The sequence below is a fragment of the Dermacentor silvarum genome, chromosome 11 (genome assembly GCF_013339745.2).
Source record: "Dermacentor silvarum isolate Dsil-2018 chromosome 11, BIME_Dsil_1.4, whole genome shotgun sequence".
Taxonomy (NCBI): domain Eukaryota; kingdom Metazoa; phylum Arthropoda; class Arachnida; order Ixodida; family Ixodidae; genus Dermacentor; species Dermacentor silvarum.
The window spans coordinates 71,182,600-71,195,628 of NC_051164.1; the positions used below are offsets into that span (position 1 = coordinate 71,182,600).

The 13,029-nt window shown below is 44.6% G+C and overlaps 1 protein-coding gene across 4 annotated transcripts in view; it reads left to right on the forward strand.

Moving 5' to 3' along the window:
• Window positions 1-6,094, forward strand: part of LOC125941628 (uncharacterized) — a 141,206-nt gene extending 135,112 nt beyond the window's left edge. For all 4 annotated transcript variants that reach the window (XM_049659352.1, XM_049659350.1, XM_049659349.1 and 1 more), the window contains 2 exons: window positions 1,690-1,963; window positions 5,842-6,094. In XM_049659352.1, coding sequence (XP_049515309.1) covers window positions 1,690-1,963; window positions 5,842-6,045 — 478 coding nt within the window. In that variant the 3' untranslated portion in view covers window positions 6,046-6,094. The remainder of the gene's footprint in view (window positions 1-1,689; window positions 1,964-5,841) is intronic.
• Window positions 6,095-13,029: the final 6,935 nt, after the last annotated feature.

Sequence of the window (13,029 nt, forward strand, 5' to 3'; positions counted from 1 at the left end):
GCGTTTGACAAGTGGTTGTCTGCGGTAATTGAGGGTGATCTATTCATGTTTGCTTGTGCGCGCTGACACCACGCTTGTTAATTCAGTTAGTAAGCGAATGTGTCCAAGTCTATGCAGCCGATAAATCTACTATCCCTACCCGAATAGCTCTCTGCTAATTTGCTATCGCAATTGATGCTTCGCCTTTCAGGTGAAACTGCGACATCATTTTTATTTAATTTCGTCACAAGCACACGCGCACGCGGGGGGGGGGGGGGAGGAAAGGGGTCTCATGTTCGATATACATGTCTAGAGTCTGCTCAAATTACCGAAATTTATGATCGATCACGGCACGTAGAGAAAAGCTGACGCTTGCCCGGGGCCCCCCTCCCGGTCGGGTCGGTGAACCCCCCCCCCCCCCCCCCGAAACAAATTTCTAGCTACGCCCCTGGTCCAGACTATACCCCCCCCCCCCCCCATGCTGTGTCACCTCTGTGTCGCGTGCTTAACAGCTGCGCTGATCGTCCGCCTTCACAGAGTGGAATGGCTCATGATTTTTGGTTTCCTAATCTTCAGTCATAAACCGGTGAACGGAAGGCTTTTCCGACCCACAACCTGTGACATACTGCTATCATTCTAACAGTTATTCGACGGTCACCAAGCTGTGCGTTCTCTGAACGCACCGCTTGGATGTTTTCCTCTTCCCGCGAGATGGACGTGCGTCTTGATATTGCATCGTCTTTGGGGTTTTCACAGCCTCTCACGAAACTATGGACCCACCGGAACACAATTCTTCTCTTTAGGGCATCCTTGTCACAGGCGTTTACTAAGATTTGGTGAATTTTTGCACCATTGTTGCTGAATTTCACAGGAAATTTTATATTATTCTGTTGTTCCGTCTCATATTCAATCATAATTTTGGCAAACTAAACCTAACTTTATTTATTTATTTATTTATTCATTTATTTATTTATTTATTTATTTATTTATTTATTATTATTTACTTATTTATTTATTTATTTATTTATTTATTTATTTATTTATTTATTTATTTATTTATTTATTTATTTATTTATTTATTATTATCTTACCTGCAGCGCCACTTACGCATTACAGGATGATGAGGGAGGTCACACAAAGCAATGTGAACAAACTATACCAATGAGCACTAATCACTATGTCGAAAAGAGCAAACATAACAAGGAATAAAAGTAATGCACATTCCTAATGTCAAAAAAATTAAGGAAGCACTTAACGAGCTTCGGTAAAACAATGGCACGGTGCAACAATGACGCTATTCAAATATAAGCAGTAGTAATTGCTGTCGGGCTAGTTAGTCCATGCGAAACAATAATGAACTTTGCGCCAAAAACACGATCAGAGGCAGGGGAAGACCTAAAGACTGGAAGAGCGGTTTCCTGTCTTTATGGCCTCCTCTCTCTGCGATCGTGTTTCGATTGAGCGAATACCGCCTTTACTCCTCGGGATGGTGTCTTCGAATTCAAGTTACCGCTATACAGGGTTTTTTTTTCCGCACCAGTAACATCTCCGCACGTCAAATATACTGTATTAGAATAGAAGCGGTAGGTTTGCCTCATCCGCTTAGATGCCGTCATTCTGACTTCCCTGAAACCGGAAAAGTGACACTTAAGTACGGTAGGTCAAATATGGCACACAGTGCTAATAATTTCATACAATTTTGTGTTTCAGATCTCCAGTTACAGTGACTGCAAAAAATCCTGTTTACGATGATGGATGTGAACAACCGCCGGGGTTAAACTATACTGTGTACAGTGATTACTTTTTCTGGTATATATACCAAGGAATATGGACTCCGTTTGAAATCTTCGTGAACTTTACAGTGTTATATAAGGGTCAAAAGAACCACACTTTCAGAGTTAACCTGAGCCACGCTTCCTACATCGTTTGGGATCCAGAGAATCTGACGACGCCACTTCCGTACACGAAAAACTTTTCCGAAAAGGTATGCATACCATAAGCTCTATTGCGATGACATAAGACAAATAAATATTATACGTGCAAAATCACAGGCACCTACACATCATGTAATGAAAAAATTTTCATCTTCTTGTGCGAGAAGACATGTTATTTCACGTGAGGTTCAGTGGCATCTGCAACAAATAGAGTTAGAGCACGCACACGTGGCGCATGTGCATAGTTTATTTAGGCCATCTGATGGCACCTACCAGGCGTTAAAAAAATCAGCACTGTGTCAGTGAAATGTTGAACATTTGCCTTTTAATTATATGCAAAAAAAAGTAGTTTGATGAAAGTAAAAGAGAACGACAGCACGGCACTAACTCAGTCGGTTACAAATGGTTTCACAACTTTTTTTTTTTTGCACCTGAAGCCTCATTTTATGGCAATGACTGCAACGTGAACCTCACCCTCCGCTGTCAACGTTCTAACGAAATTACTTATTTTACTGCTGTAACTAAGTCCTCGGCGATTTCTCCTTGTTGCTGTGGCACACGACTGATGGAATATGACGCCGCATTTTTTCACGACATGTTCTTAGAAGCAAGAAACAAACGAATTGTTCAGATAGTATGGCATGGATTTTATCCATTTTCTGCTGGTCCAAAGGCCAGTGTATTGCCCGCTAGGCCACCAGGCAACTCACGCAGTTTTTTTTTTTCTTTAGTTTAATTCACTAATACCGAAACTGCTGTTAGTGTCTCGTCAGATACATACAAGTTACCAGTTCTTATTATACTGAAGAGCCTGGCCTTTGAGCCTTCTTCTGCAGATCGCCTCTCACAACTAAGAATCACATTGCAAATTAATATTAACTAATTGCAATACAGTCTCGCCGCGTGGAAGAATTACTTGAGTTGACACAAGTCAAGTTAAATAAATGCTTTGTTGTGCGGCCTTTTTATTGCGATAGCAATTATATCGACACTCTAGGCGGATTTCTGCCATCGGCGTCGCCGCGCGCCGTATGCTGTATGTGCGATTGAAAGCGCGCGAGGGACTTGCGCTTTGACGGGGAGCGAACGCACGGCGGAGAGCAAACGCGACCTCGCGTCGCGCGAGTGGCCGTGGGGGGACGGGAGGGAGGGGAGGCGACGTTTAGCTGTGGCACCAAATGCGTATTTATATAAAAACGTTGCGAGGCGAGAAGGTAGTCAAGACTTCCGACGCTGCTCGACGAGTTTCCCGTTCTGATCTCGTAGAAAACTTCCGAGCCGCCCCCAGAGGCACCGGCAACAGTCACCAACGCCGCGCACGTTCGGTGCGAACGCGGGCAAAACGCCTGCGTTCGCACCGAACGCGCGCGTTCTGCGCGTTGCTGGTGCTGCTGTATGTCCAAGTTTATACAGCTCATAAAGCTACTATCCTTACTCCGCATAGCTATCTACCAATTTTCTATCGCAATTGATGCTTCGCCTTTCGGGTGAAACTGCGACATTTTTTTTATAGTCCTAGTGAGAGGGCGCATTTAAGTAAGCCCCATTGAACCCCGAAAACGCGTCAGCCGCAAGCTCCTGCATTTCTTATGTTTATGGTTACAACGGCCTAGATGGCGGCAGCAGTGGTTGTCGTGGCAAAGGCAAGAAACAAAGCACAGTAAACAGATGCCACCGACATTGCTTGTTTTGTCCGTTACACGAGAATCTCTGTGGACATGAACGTGACCTACGAAAGCAATAGAACGCCTTGTCTCCTGATATACAATTACATGACTTGCCAAGCTCCCCTTCTTCCTTTTATTGTCAACTAAACGGTCAGGGACTCACATTTGTTCGCTAATTTATGCGGCCTTTTGCTTGTTTGCTTGCCTGCTTGTCGCAAAGATAATGTGCGGCTGTAACAACACTTCATTAACACACATTCTTTGTCTGGGCCCACGATATAGGGGGGAGAAGTAAGCGATGTAAAATTGTTTGAATGACTCAAAAGTTGTGGACTCTAAGAACAAACTATTCTAGTTCAGTGCTCATAAAAGGTCACCGTGCAGAAAGCTGTGTCCGCGCTGATCGATTTGCTGACATATATGAGCCTACGTGATATACATTCCGAAAGTTGCATGTAACCCCTATTATATTGTATGTGCTTTGTGTTCTGCGTATCAATCTCTTCTTTTTCATGTATTTCTGTCACCTTACCAAGTTTTCCAAACCGAGTTTCATTTGGTTAGCCCATAGGTTACCGGCGGTTGTGTGTATTGAATGTTTATTGCATTAATATTGATAGACTGCTCGAGAAACAAGCGCAAGCACGTATATGCCCCAATAGACGGTTTTACTACTGCGTATGTTGCGCATACAATGGTGTTGCGTGCGTAACAGCGCTACTTTCTGCATAGTGCGCATGGGCAAAACGCAACACGAGTGGTGCATGATGCGTACGCTACCACCGCGTGCGCACGCATCGGATACTTGCACGCGTACATGGGGGACCTCAGGTGCTGCTCTCGTAGTTCTCGTTTGTGCGGGACAGTACTAGACTCGTCGTTTTCACAGAATGGCGACCGTTTTCACCAAAGGCGACCAGTGGAAGGCTCTGTTTTTCTGTGGCCTACGATTTGGGTGGGAGTGGGGGGGTGCTTTGCTAAGTCAAGTGAACGCGCACAGCACATTGCAAGTTCCTGCGCGGTGTGAATCGGTTACCATGGTGTAGAATTTCAGTGAGGCTGCCTTGTGCGCATTGTGGGTCATGATAATCCGGCTGCCGTGTGCGTGTGGAGCGGTGGACGAGAACATGGTCCGTGTTTCGCCGATTTCATTGCATTGAAAACTTCATCATGGAGACATGTGTTAGAAACATTACGGACGCTTTTAGCCATGGTGGCTTCACGTTCGCTGTTCTTTCAGGCTTTTTTATGCTCTATAGTGGATTTGCACGCGTAAAAACGCCTTCATAATTTTTTGTTTAAGTTATTTCTCTAAATAGCTTTATACTTTTCATATAAGTTAACTGGAGTATTTGAACTCTTACTCCCTCCAACCTCTCCATTTGGACCCTATTTAAACCATCTTAAGGCCGAAACAGTTTCGAAGCAACTTTTTGCCTGGTCAATTCGAAGTAATTTAGTTGCTTTCCAATCTAAGACATTAGTAGAACTAAAGCAGCAACTGCATTTTTATGTGGCACTGAATCAGTGTTTATCATGTATGCTATTAATATACCTGCTGTTGTGAGCTCTGAAGAAGCCTCTGGCAGTCTTTGTACTGTTGTCCAAAGTTGAACTTTACCGCATTCAAGAAAAGAAGAACGTTGTAGCCAAAATTCTTGATCTGCATATTCCCGACCACCATTAAATTACGCAGTGTCGCGCGGTGAACCACGAACTGCACTCATATGACATCTTAGGCACGTGAACCGGTAGTAACCATGAGGTCGTAAAGCCAACAAAGCTTTATTTCTCCAATATGGCAAAACACGAGAAGAGTATGACTGTTATATTCTAGATACACGCGGTAGGTAAAGGTCAAGATTCTGCATTTACTTTGAGGCACCCCTCAGTATTAAAAACCGAAATTAACTCTATATTCCCCTTAGTTAAGTAGTATTTTCTTCATTATCTTAAATTGTTGGTATTTGGCAAACGTGACTTTTCTTATAAGTATTGCATCTGTGTGTTTTGGGTTTTACGAAATCAGAGCAACAGGCGAGCAACAAGAAAAAGAAACAAAAATTGCAGCGTATAAGGACTTACAACTATCACGGACAAAGGACGCCTTCGCTGACATACATTTCTGAGTGCTGTAAAACCATTCACGTTAGCCAAGATTTGTCTTACCCAATATACTACTAATACTTAATCTCTATAATTTTTATAGCAATAAAGCAATTCCGCTCTTTTTGTTTCCTTTTTTTTTTCTTGTATTTCAGAAATGCAATTTTGCTGTTGAAGTTACCTTCAATGGAAAGTTCAGTTACGAAGTCGAAAGACCTAGAGGAGACAACCCGAAGCAAAATAGTGTTGGTGTTGGACTGCTCGAAAACAAAACTCTTGGTCTGGTAAAGCATAATGATACAACGCTAGCTTACAACGTGAGTGGTGTCTTCCAACACACTGTGATATACCCTGACTGAAGAGCAACCTTTTATAATAAATTAATGCGCCGACGTGAACGAAACAAAAACGTTTTGGCGAGGGCGTTGATTCATTGTGAAGCTCATAATTCATTTTTTTAATCTGTTTCTAGCTCCTCTACTCTAAGTAGTACACTATATTTATAAACGCGTTCATTTACGTCCTAGTTTGACCGTTAATCGCTGTTGTATGGTTTTCGTTCGAGCACATTTGTAGAAATACACTCTCACAGCCAGAAATTACGACCTCTGCAGCAGAGTTTTGCCATCCTACCACCACGGCGGCGTCCCGAGATCGGCGTGACTAGACCAAATGACGATAGATGAACACGGAGCAGATAGCCTGGGTATAGCGACCGTAAACGCACAACCTTAAACTTTGGTAGGGACACCGAAGCAAGTCGGGAAGCCACACCGGCAGAATGCTTGAAACTAAATGAAAATGGAATATCAGAAACAGCAGAAAGCGTAGAGAAGAAAATTGGGACCTTGCCTAAAGCCAGTCTGCGATTACATGGAACTCGTAGACGTCATACAGCAAGAGATAAGACAAGCACGGCTAAAATACCGTTAGAATGTCAAGAGAAAACTGCGCAAGTCGTAGACAAAGGAAATCAAACAAGATAGAAAAAAACGTAAGCAGGCGTCTAGGGATCATCGAGAAGCGAAAAAGTTGCTATTACATAAAGAAGGGATACTGCTTAAATGTAACCAGTACCGGGAAACGAAAAGGGTGGCCAGCGAACTAGTGAAACAGAACATTAAATGCACACGCGAAGGTTGGGTGCTTGACATTTGCAAAAAAAAATAATAAAGGCACGCTCAAAAGATTCTGGGACCATGTAAGAGCACTGGGAACTCCCACTAAAATTTTGCAAACCGCTATAAGGTATGAACAGGTAACATCGTCGAAGTAGACGACGTGCTGCGGTACATCAGAGATCTTATTAGGGATAATTTCGGCAAGAAAGAGAGCGTAGTTCAGATTCAAGCTGATGCAGCAAAACAGAGAAGCCTGAGAAATAAAAACTTAGCGTACAAAGTTTTTAATTGAATTATGCTGTATAAAATCTCCCTAATACAACAGCCGCAGGACCTGACGAAATCACTATAGAGCTAATCAAACCGCTGGGTCCAAAGAACTACGCCCTGCTTACTAATTCCATGGAGCCGGTGATTAAAATTAAGAAAGCTCCATTTGGGTGGTGAAAGCAGGATGAACCTTATCCATAAGGGCAAAAGTGATAAGGATAGTCGAGCTCGTACAGGCCAGTAAAAATAACTTCGGTGATATATAGAATGGCAAAAAAATGCCTGTCAACCGTAGCATTAAGGGTATTGTCAAGGTCGATTCACTACCTTGGTATTGTTTTATTTTATTTTCTTGAATAGTTTTCTTGGTAGTAGTACCGTGCGGCCACACTCGAACGCCCGGGCTCCCACGTGTGCGCAAGCTCAATTCGTGTGCTAACACTGAGGTTCATCCGAGAATTGTACTGGCTGTTTGAATGAATGAGCAGCGAATGGACTTTCGTCCCTGTATGATGTCATACGCACGAAGCTCGTAGTTGATATCTCCGTCATGTGGAGACCGTTTAACGCACGGAGTTTAAACTTTCATTGTGCATCACCCCCAACATTCTCGACGTCTCTACAGCTTCAAGTTCTCCCAGGATGAAGATCAAACAGTTGGCGCTCTTGGTCAAAAGCCAGGAAAACAATCATTTAGTAAATATTTTTCCAGCTCCTGAACAGCCCACATAGGTGAACTATCGCTGTGTAAGAACTGTAACATGACTCTCATATACTATCAATACAGGATTCCTCCCACTTTTGGTTTTCCAAGGGCTCGGGAAGACTTTGGGACCGTTTCATATAATATTTATAAAGCGTGAGAAAACGCTGACGTATGACGTTTCATTGAGAGACGCCTTATTATCCCACCCACTTGCATATGAGCCCGTACTTCATCTATACATTACTTGAAATCACTGGAAATATGAAGTCGATCAATCATTCGTGAAGTATGTGGCACAGGACTAGTTTATTCAACATGCCTTGTGATGGCAAACTGCAGAAAATGCAGACGGGCATAACGAACACTCAACACACAGCGCCTTGTGTTGTGTTTTCTTTTTGTCCGTCTTGATTTTCTGCGCTGTTTGCAGTCCCAAAGCTGTGATTGAGTTTTGACAGGACATGGGGTATTAATAACACGGGCATAACAGATTTCACTGCTTATGGTCTGGCTAACGTGGCTGTAAATGAATAATTTTTTTCACCTGATTGTCTACCAATATTATGACGAGCATTTTTTGTGGACTATTGTCAATAAAAACGGCGATGTGTCAAAGAACTATTTCAGAATAATGTTCTGAGAAACCTGCGTTGTGGATCTGGGTCGGCGTGTAAAAATTTTCAATACTGCTTATCGCAATTTCAACTCAAATATATTTCGCAAGATGCGGTGATGAAGCATTTCACAGATAGCTTGTGTCACTTATATAAGTATAGGATAATAAGTGCGATGTTTCAAGCAATGCTTCGAATGAAGATTCTCGTTTTTATAACATTTCTGCGCAAAAGCAGCCTATTGACATCCTTATTTAAAAAATCACAGCATATCCACGGGGTGAATGATGATGAGTGGGCGAAGCTCCGGAAGGAATCATCGGATCTCCCGCTTAAGGGGACGCTAGCACAAACGCGTTAGAAACGTGCAGTACTCTCTAGTAAGGGGGAGCGGCCACAGCGTCTTACGCAGCCATTATTTACACATGCCGGAACGTGCACCGCGTTTGCCGACGCCATCACATGACTGCTGAGAGAGTATACCCCCCGTATTCATAAACGCTCCTCGACTTGACTTGTCACCGCTTTAAGCAGCGCGTTCGAAACGCGTTGAAGGAGAGGCCACAGCGTCTTACACCAGCTTCTTACACGGGCCGTAACGCGCTAGCACAAACGCGTTAGAAACGCGCTAGAAACGCGGCCTTTTGTTAATGTTGGGTATTTATTGCCATCGTGGTGCGTGTGTCTATGTGCGCTTCGTGGCGTAGTGGGCTAACGCCGCGCGCTCGGAAGCGAGGGGTCCCTGGTTCGATTCCGCGCTACGGACACAACTTCGGAATTTTTTTTCTGATTTTTCTCAGACTGGTTACACACTACTACTACGACGACGGGGACGGAACGGGTGCCGCTATAAGGAGCTTCGCTCCTAAAAAATAAACACCCCTTCCACTCCGTGAAGATGGTCGAACACCGACCCTGTGTTAGTTACACCGAGTGTTACGAGTGTTACATAAGCATGGGTTTGTTGCACGTGATGCAATTGCTAAACACAAGTAAACAGAAATCTACAACAGGAAGTTATATACTGAAACGTTGCGAGGCGAGAACATGCAGCAACTTCCGACGCTACTCGACGAGCGTCCAGTTCTCTGGTTGAAACCTGCCAGCCGCCGCCAGAGGCATCCTCTGCAGTCACGGACGCCACGCGCATTCTGCGCGACCGCGGGGAAACGCGGACGGCGACCGCAGCAGCTCTACGTGTTGCGTGTTATCCGGCAGGGCGATCCGCAGAGAAATAAAGCCCTGGAAAAAAACTGCGGCTCGAATCCACGCTGTGAAGGTGGTTGGGCAGCGAAGCTGTAAACGACACCTACAATGATTACCCATTGTGACGTCACTTGAATTAACACACGTGGCTCGACAAAGAGTGAAATTGAAATGTGCTTAACCACACCCTTTATTACTTCACAACGACATTAAATTCACGCTGTTCTTCTGGCGTCTTTGCTTTCCGTGGTCTGTCCATGGTAGCCTGGAATGAACTGAATGAGTTGCTAGCCCATGGTGACGTCACTGCGTGATTTCTATGCTGTTGAGTACTGTTCTACTCGAAGTAGCTTACGCGACCGTAATCTTTACCGGGAAACACACACGGGAGAAGGAGCGTGCTTCGCATTATTCGCAGGCGTCATTGGCATACGTTTTACGGTTTGCACTTCACACGAGAGTTTTGAATGACGTTGACCCCTTTCGAAGCAGCTGCAAACCTAATCTTTACCGAAAGAACTTCTTCTTGGGCAAGTTGGTGCTGAAATTTCCTAGGTACACTTGACTGTGGCGCAAAATACATTTCGTGAAAAGGGGACAGAAGAAAGGAGACAGTGAAGCGCCAAACTACCTACTGTTTATTGACAGCGTCAGAACATAAAGAAGGAAAGGTTAACTTCCGCGCGGGCCCAGAGAGACAAGGTATGACATAGAACTACATGGTCATGATAACATTTTTTTTCAAGAAAGCACATTTCTGCAGATTACAATGTGATAGATGTGTCGCTAACAGCATCAGACCCTTTCATTTTTAATAAAGAAAGCTTCCAACAACTCCCTGGAAGTCTTGTCGCCACTTTTGCCCAGAATCGATACTTCCTTAAAGCGTGGCTCACAAGGACAGGGCTTACAGTGCTGCGCATTGTCACACTTGCCAATACTATTAGCATGCTCCCTCAGTCTTTCATTAATGCAACGTCCCGTTAGTCCAATGTGGGACCTACCGCAGTCTAGGGGTATCTCATAGACCACCCCTTCAATACAGCGCCTGAAGGGTTGGTGTGCTGCTTCTGGCAGCCCTTCGGCCCATCGCGTGTCATACGAGGGCACAATTGAACCAACTTGTTGGGAGCTGAAAAAAACAACGGGAATGCCATCTCTGGTAGCCACCTTCTTGAGGTTATGGCTCAAACAGTGAACATATGGGACTACCTCTGGCTTAACCCACTCCCTTTCCTTCGAGTGCGCTTTCACATTGGTAGTGGAAGCTTTCAACTTTTGCAGCAGGGCCTCAATCACAGAAATTAAGACAGACTGAGGGAAGCCAGCCCTTAAAGTCGCTCAAGCTGATTGCGAAAAATCGCCTGCATCATATGCACACATGACTTGCGCCGAGCCGATTCCAGGCAAAGTAAAGCGATTCCACGCTTCACAGTCTTAGAGTGCGCTGAGTCGTACTGCAACAATTCTTTTTTTACCTCGAGGGATGTACGCACTGCAAACGTGATCACTCAGAAGTGTTAGGTTAAGGTTTAAAAACTGCAACGGAATGCCCTCTTCAAGCTCATTAGTAAATGCAAGTCCTTTTGCGTTTACTCTAAAAACGTCTAAAATCTGCTCAACCATTTCATGGCATGGCAAACGCCACCTATTGTCAATAACAACTAAAAAATTATCAACATATCTAAAGACTTTAAGAACATTAGGATGAGATGAAGTAAAAACACATTGTAGTGCGTGGTCAAAGTAAAAAAAAAAAGATGTCACATAAAATGGGCGCTACTCGTGAGCCAATGCAAATGCCCTCTTTCTGAAAAAAAAGTTCCATGCTCAAAAGAAACAAAAGTGCGGTTGAGGTAAGCTTCCAAGAGGGAAACAAAATTAGATGCCGACATCTCGATTTGCGACACAAAACCAGCTTCGCCACTTTCATCGGTGCACTGCATGACCGCTCTTAGAAGATCATGATGTGGAACCGAGTAAAAGAGGTCATTCACGTCAGTGGAGAACACACAGTCTATTGCTTGGCTTACGCGGAAATATTCAAAAACTTCAACCAAGCTTCTAGCCAAGAAAGGGTTATAAAAATCAAGAAGCTTCAGAGCTTTCAGCAAAAAACTACTAAGTTGATATTTCCACGTGTCGCGTTCACTAATAATCGTTCTAAACGGGACGTCAACCTTATCGGTCTTCGCACTGAAGAAAGCTGTAAGAGAATCCTTGCTGCTCTTTCTAATCTGTTTAGCTAATTTTTCACAGCCACTATCTTCACAGAAAGAAATCATGGTTTTCTTAACTTTTGATCAGCTGACTTTTACAGGTTTGAAATTCTTGTTGACTGCCTCTGGTGCTTTTATTGCGATAGCAATTATATGGACACTTCAACCGGATTTCTGCCGTCGGCGTCGCCGTCGCCGTCGCCGTCGCCGTCATCGATCGTCGCCGTCGCCGTGAGGTTCCCTATAGATAAAATCTTCGCCGCGCGCCGTATGCCCGAGCGGAAGCGTGCGGGGAGTCAAATCAGATCGCTTTCAAGATAAAGCCCGCACGACCACGCGCGGCCACGCCATACGCAGTTTCTGCCCAAGTACAACGCCCCCATCCCTCCCATCTCACCGGTGCCATGCGCGCGACGGAAGACGTCGCGCTTCCTCCCCGCTTTCCTTCCTCGCGCGCGAGATTGAGCGTCGGCGCACCCTCGCACGCTTTCACTCGCACGTACAGCATATGGCGCGCGGCGGCGGCGTTATCTCCCTTGGACTTTATACGGAACATCATGGCGACGGTGACAACGATGGCAGAAAGGCGCTTGGAGTGTCCATATAATTGCTATCGCAATAATAAATCGTGCGTAGCAGTAAACTGTGGGACTATAGTTTGCCTGACAGTGAATCTGTGGACGAAACTACAAACCTTCGCATGCGTAAGTGCTCCTTGTCATTGCCTGGTCGCCTTCGCTAATATGTCGAGCACTAAGATTTGGATGAAAGTTGTTCTCGCGAACAATTCAAGTATGAGCGTCTTGTGAATACGGGCCCATAAGTTCGCGCTTATATGGCCTCAGATATTGCAGAGAAGCCAAGAAGCAGCGCGTTAACCAATAACCTGCTGTTTCTTCAGCTGAAAGCAACGCCTCTCAGCCTCCCATTAGTAATTTGAGTAAATGAGCTATAGGGGGGGGGGGGGGGGGGGGGGGGTTCTTCGGCTGCCTTTCCCGAATCAGTGTTGCTTATATTTTTTCATATTATGTAAGTGGCATATTATGTAAGTACCGGACCAGGACGAATTTTTCTTCCACTGCGAGGCTTTCTTTCGAGGAACCCGGTTGGGTTTCCATTGTAGAAAATTGCTACATTTTTGGTGGAAGTCTCAGTGTCCCTTTAATTACTTATCCCCACCTAGCGGATTTCCGCTGAACTACTACAT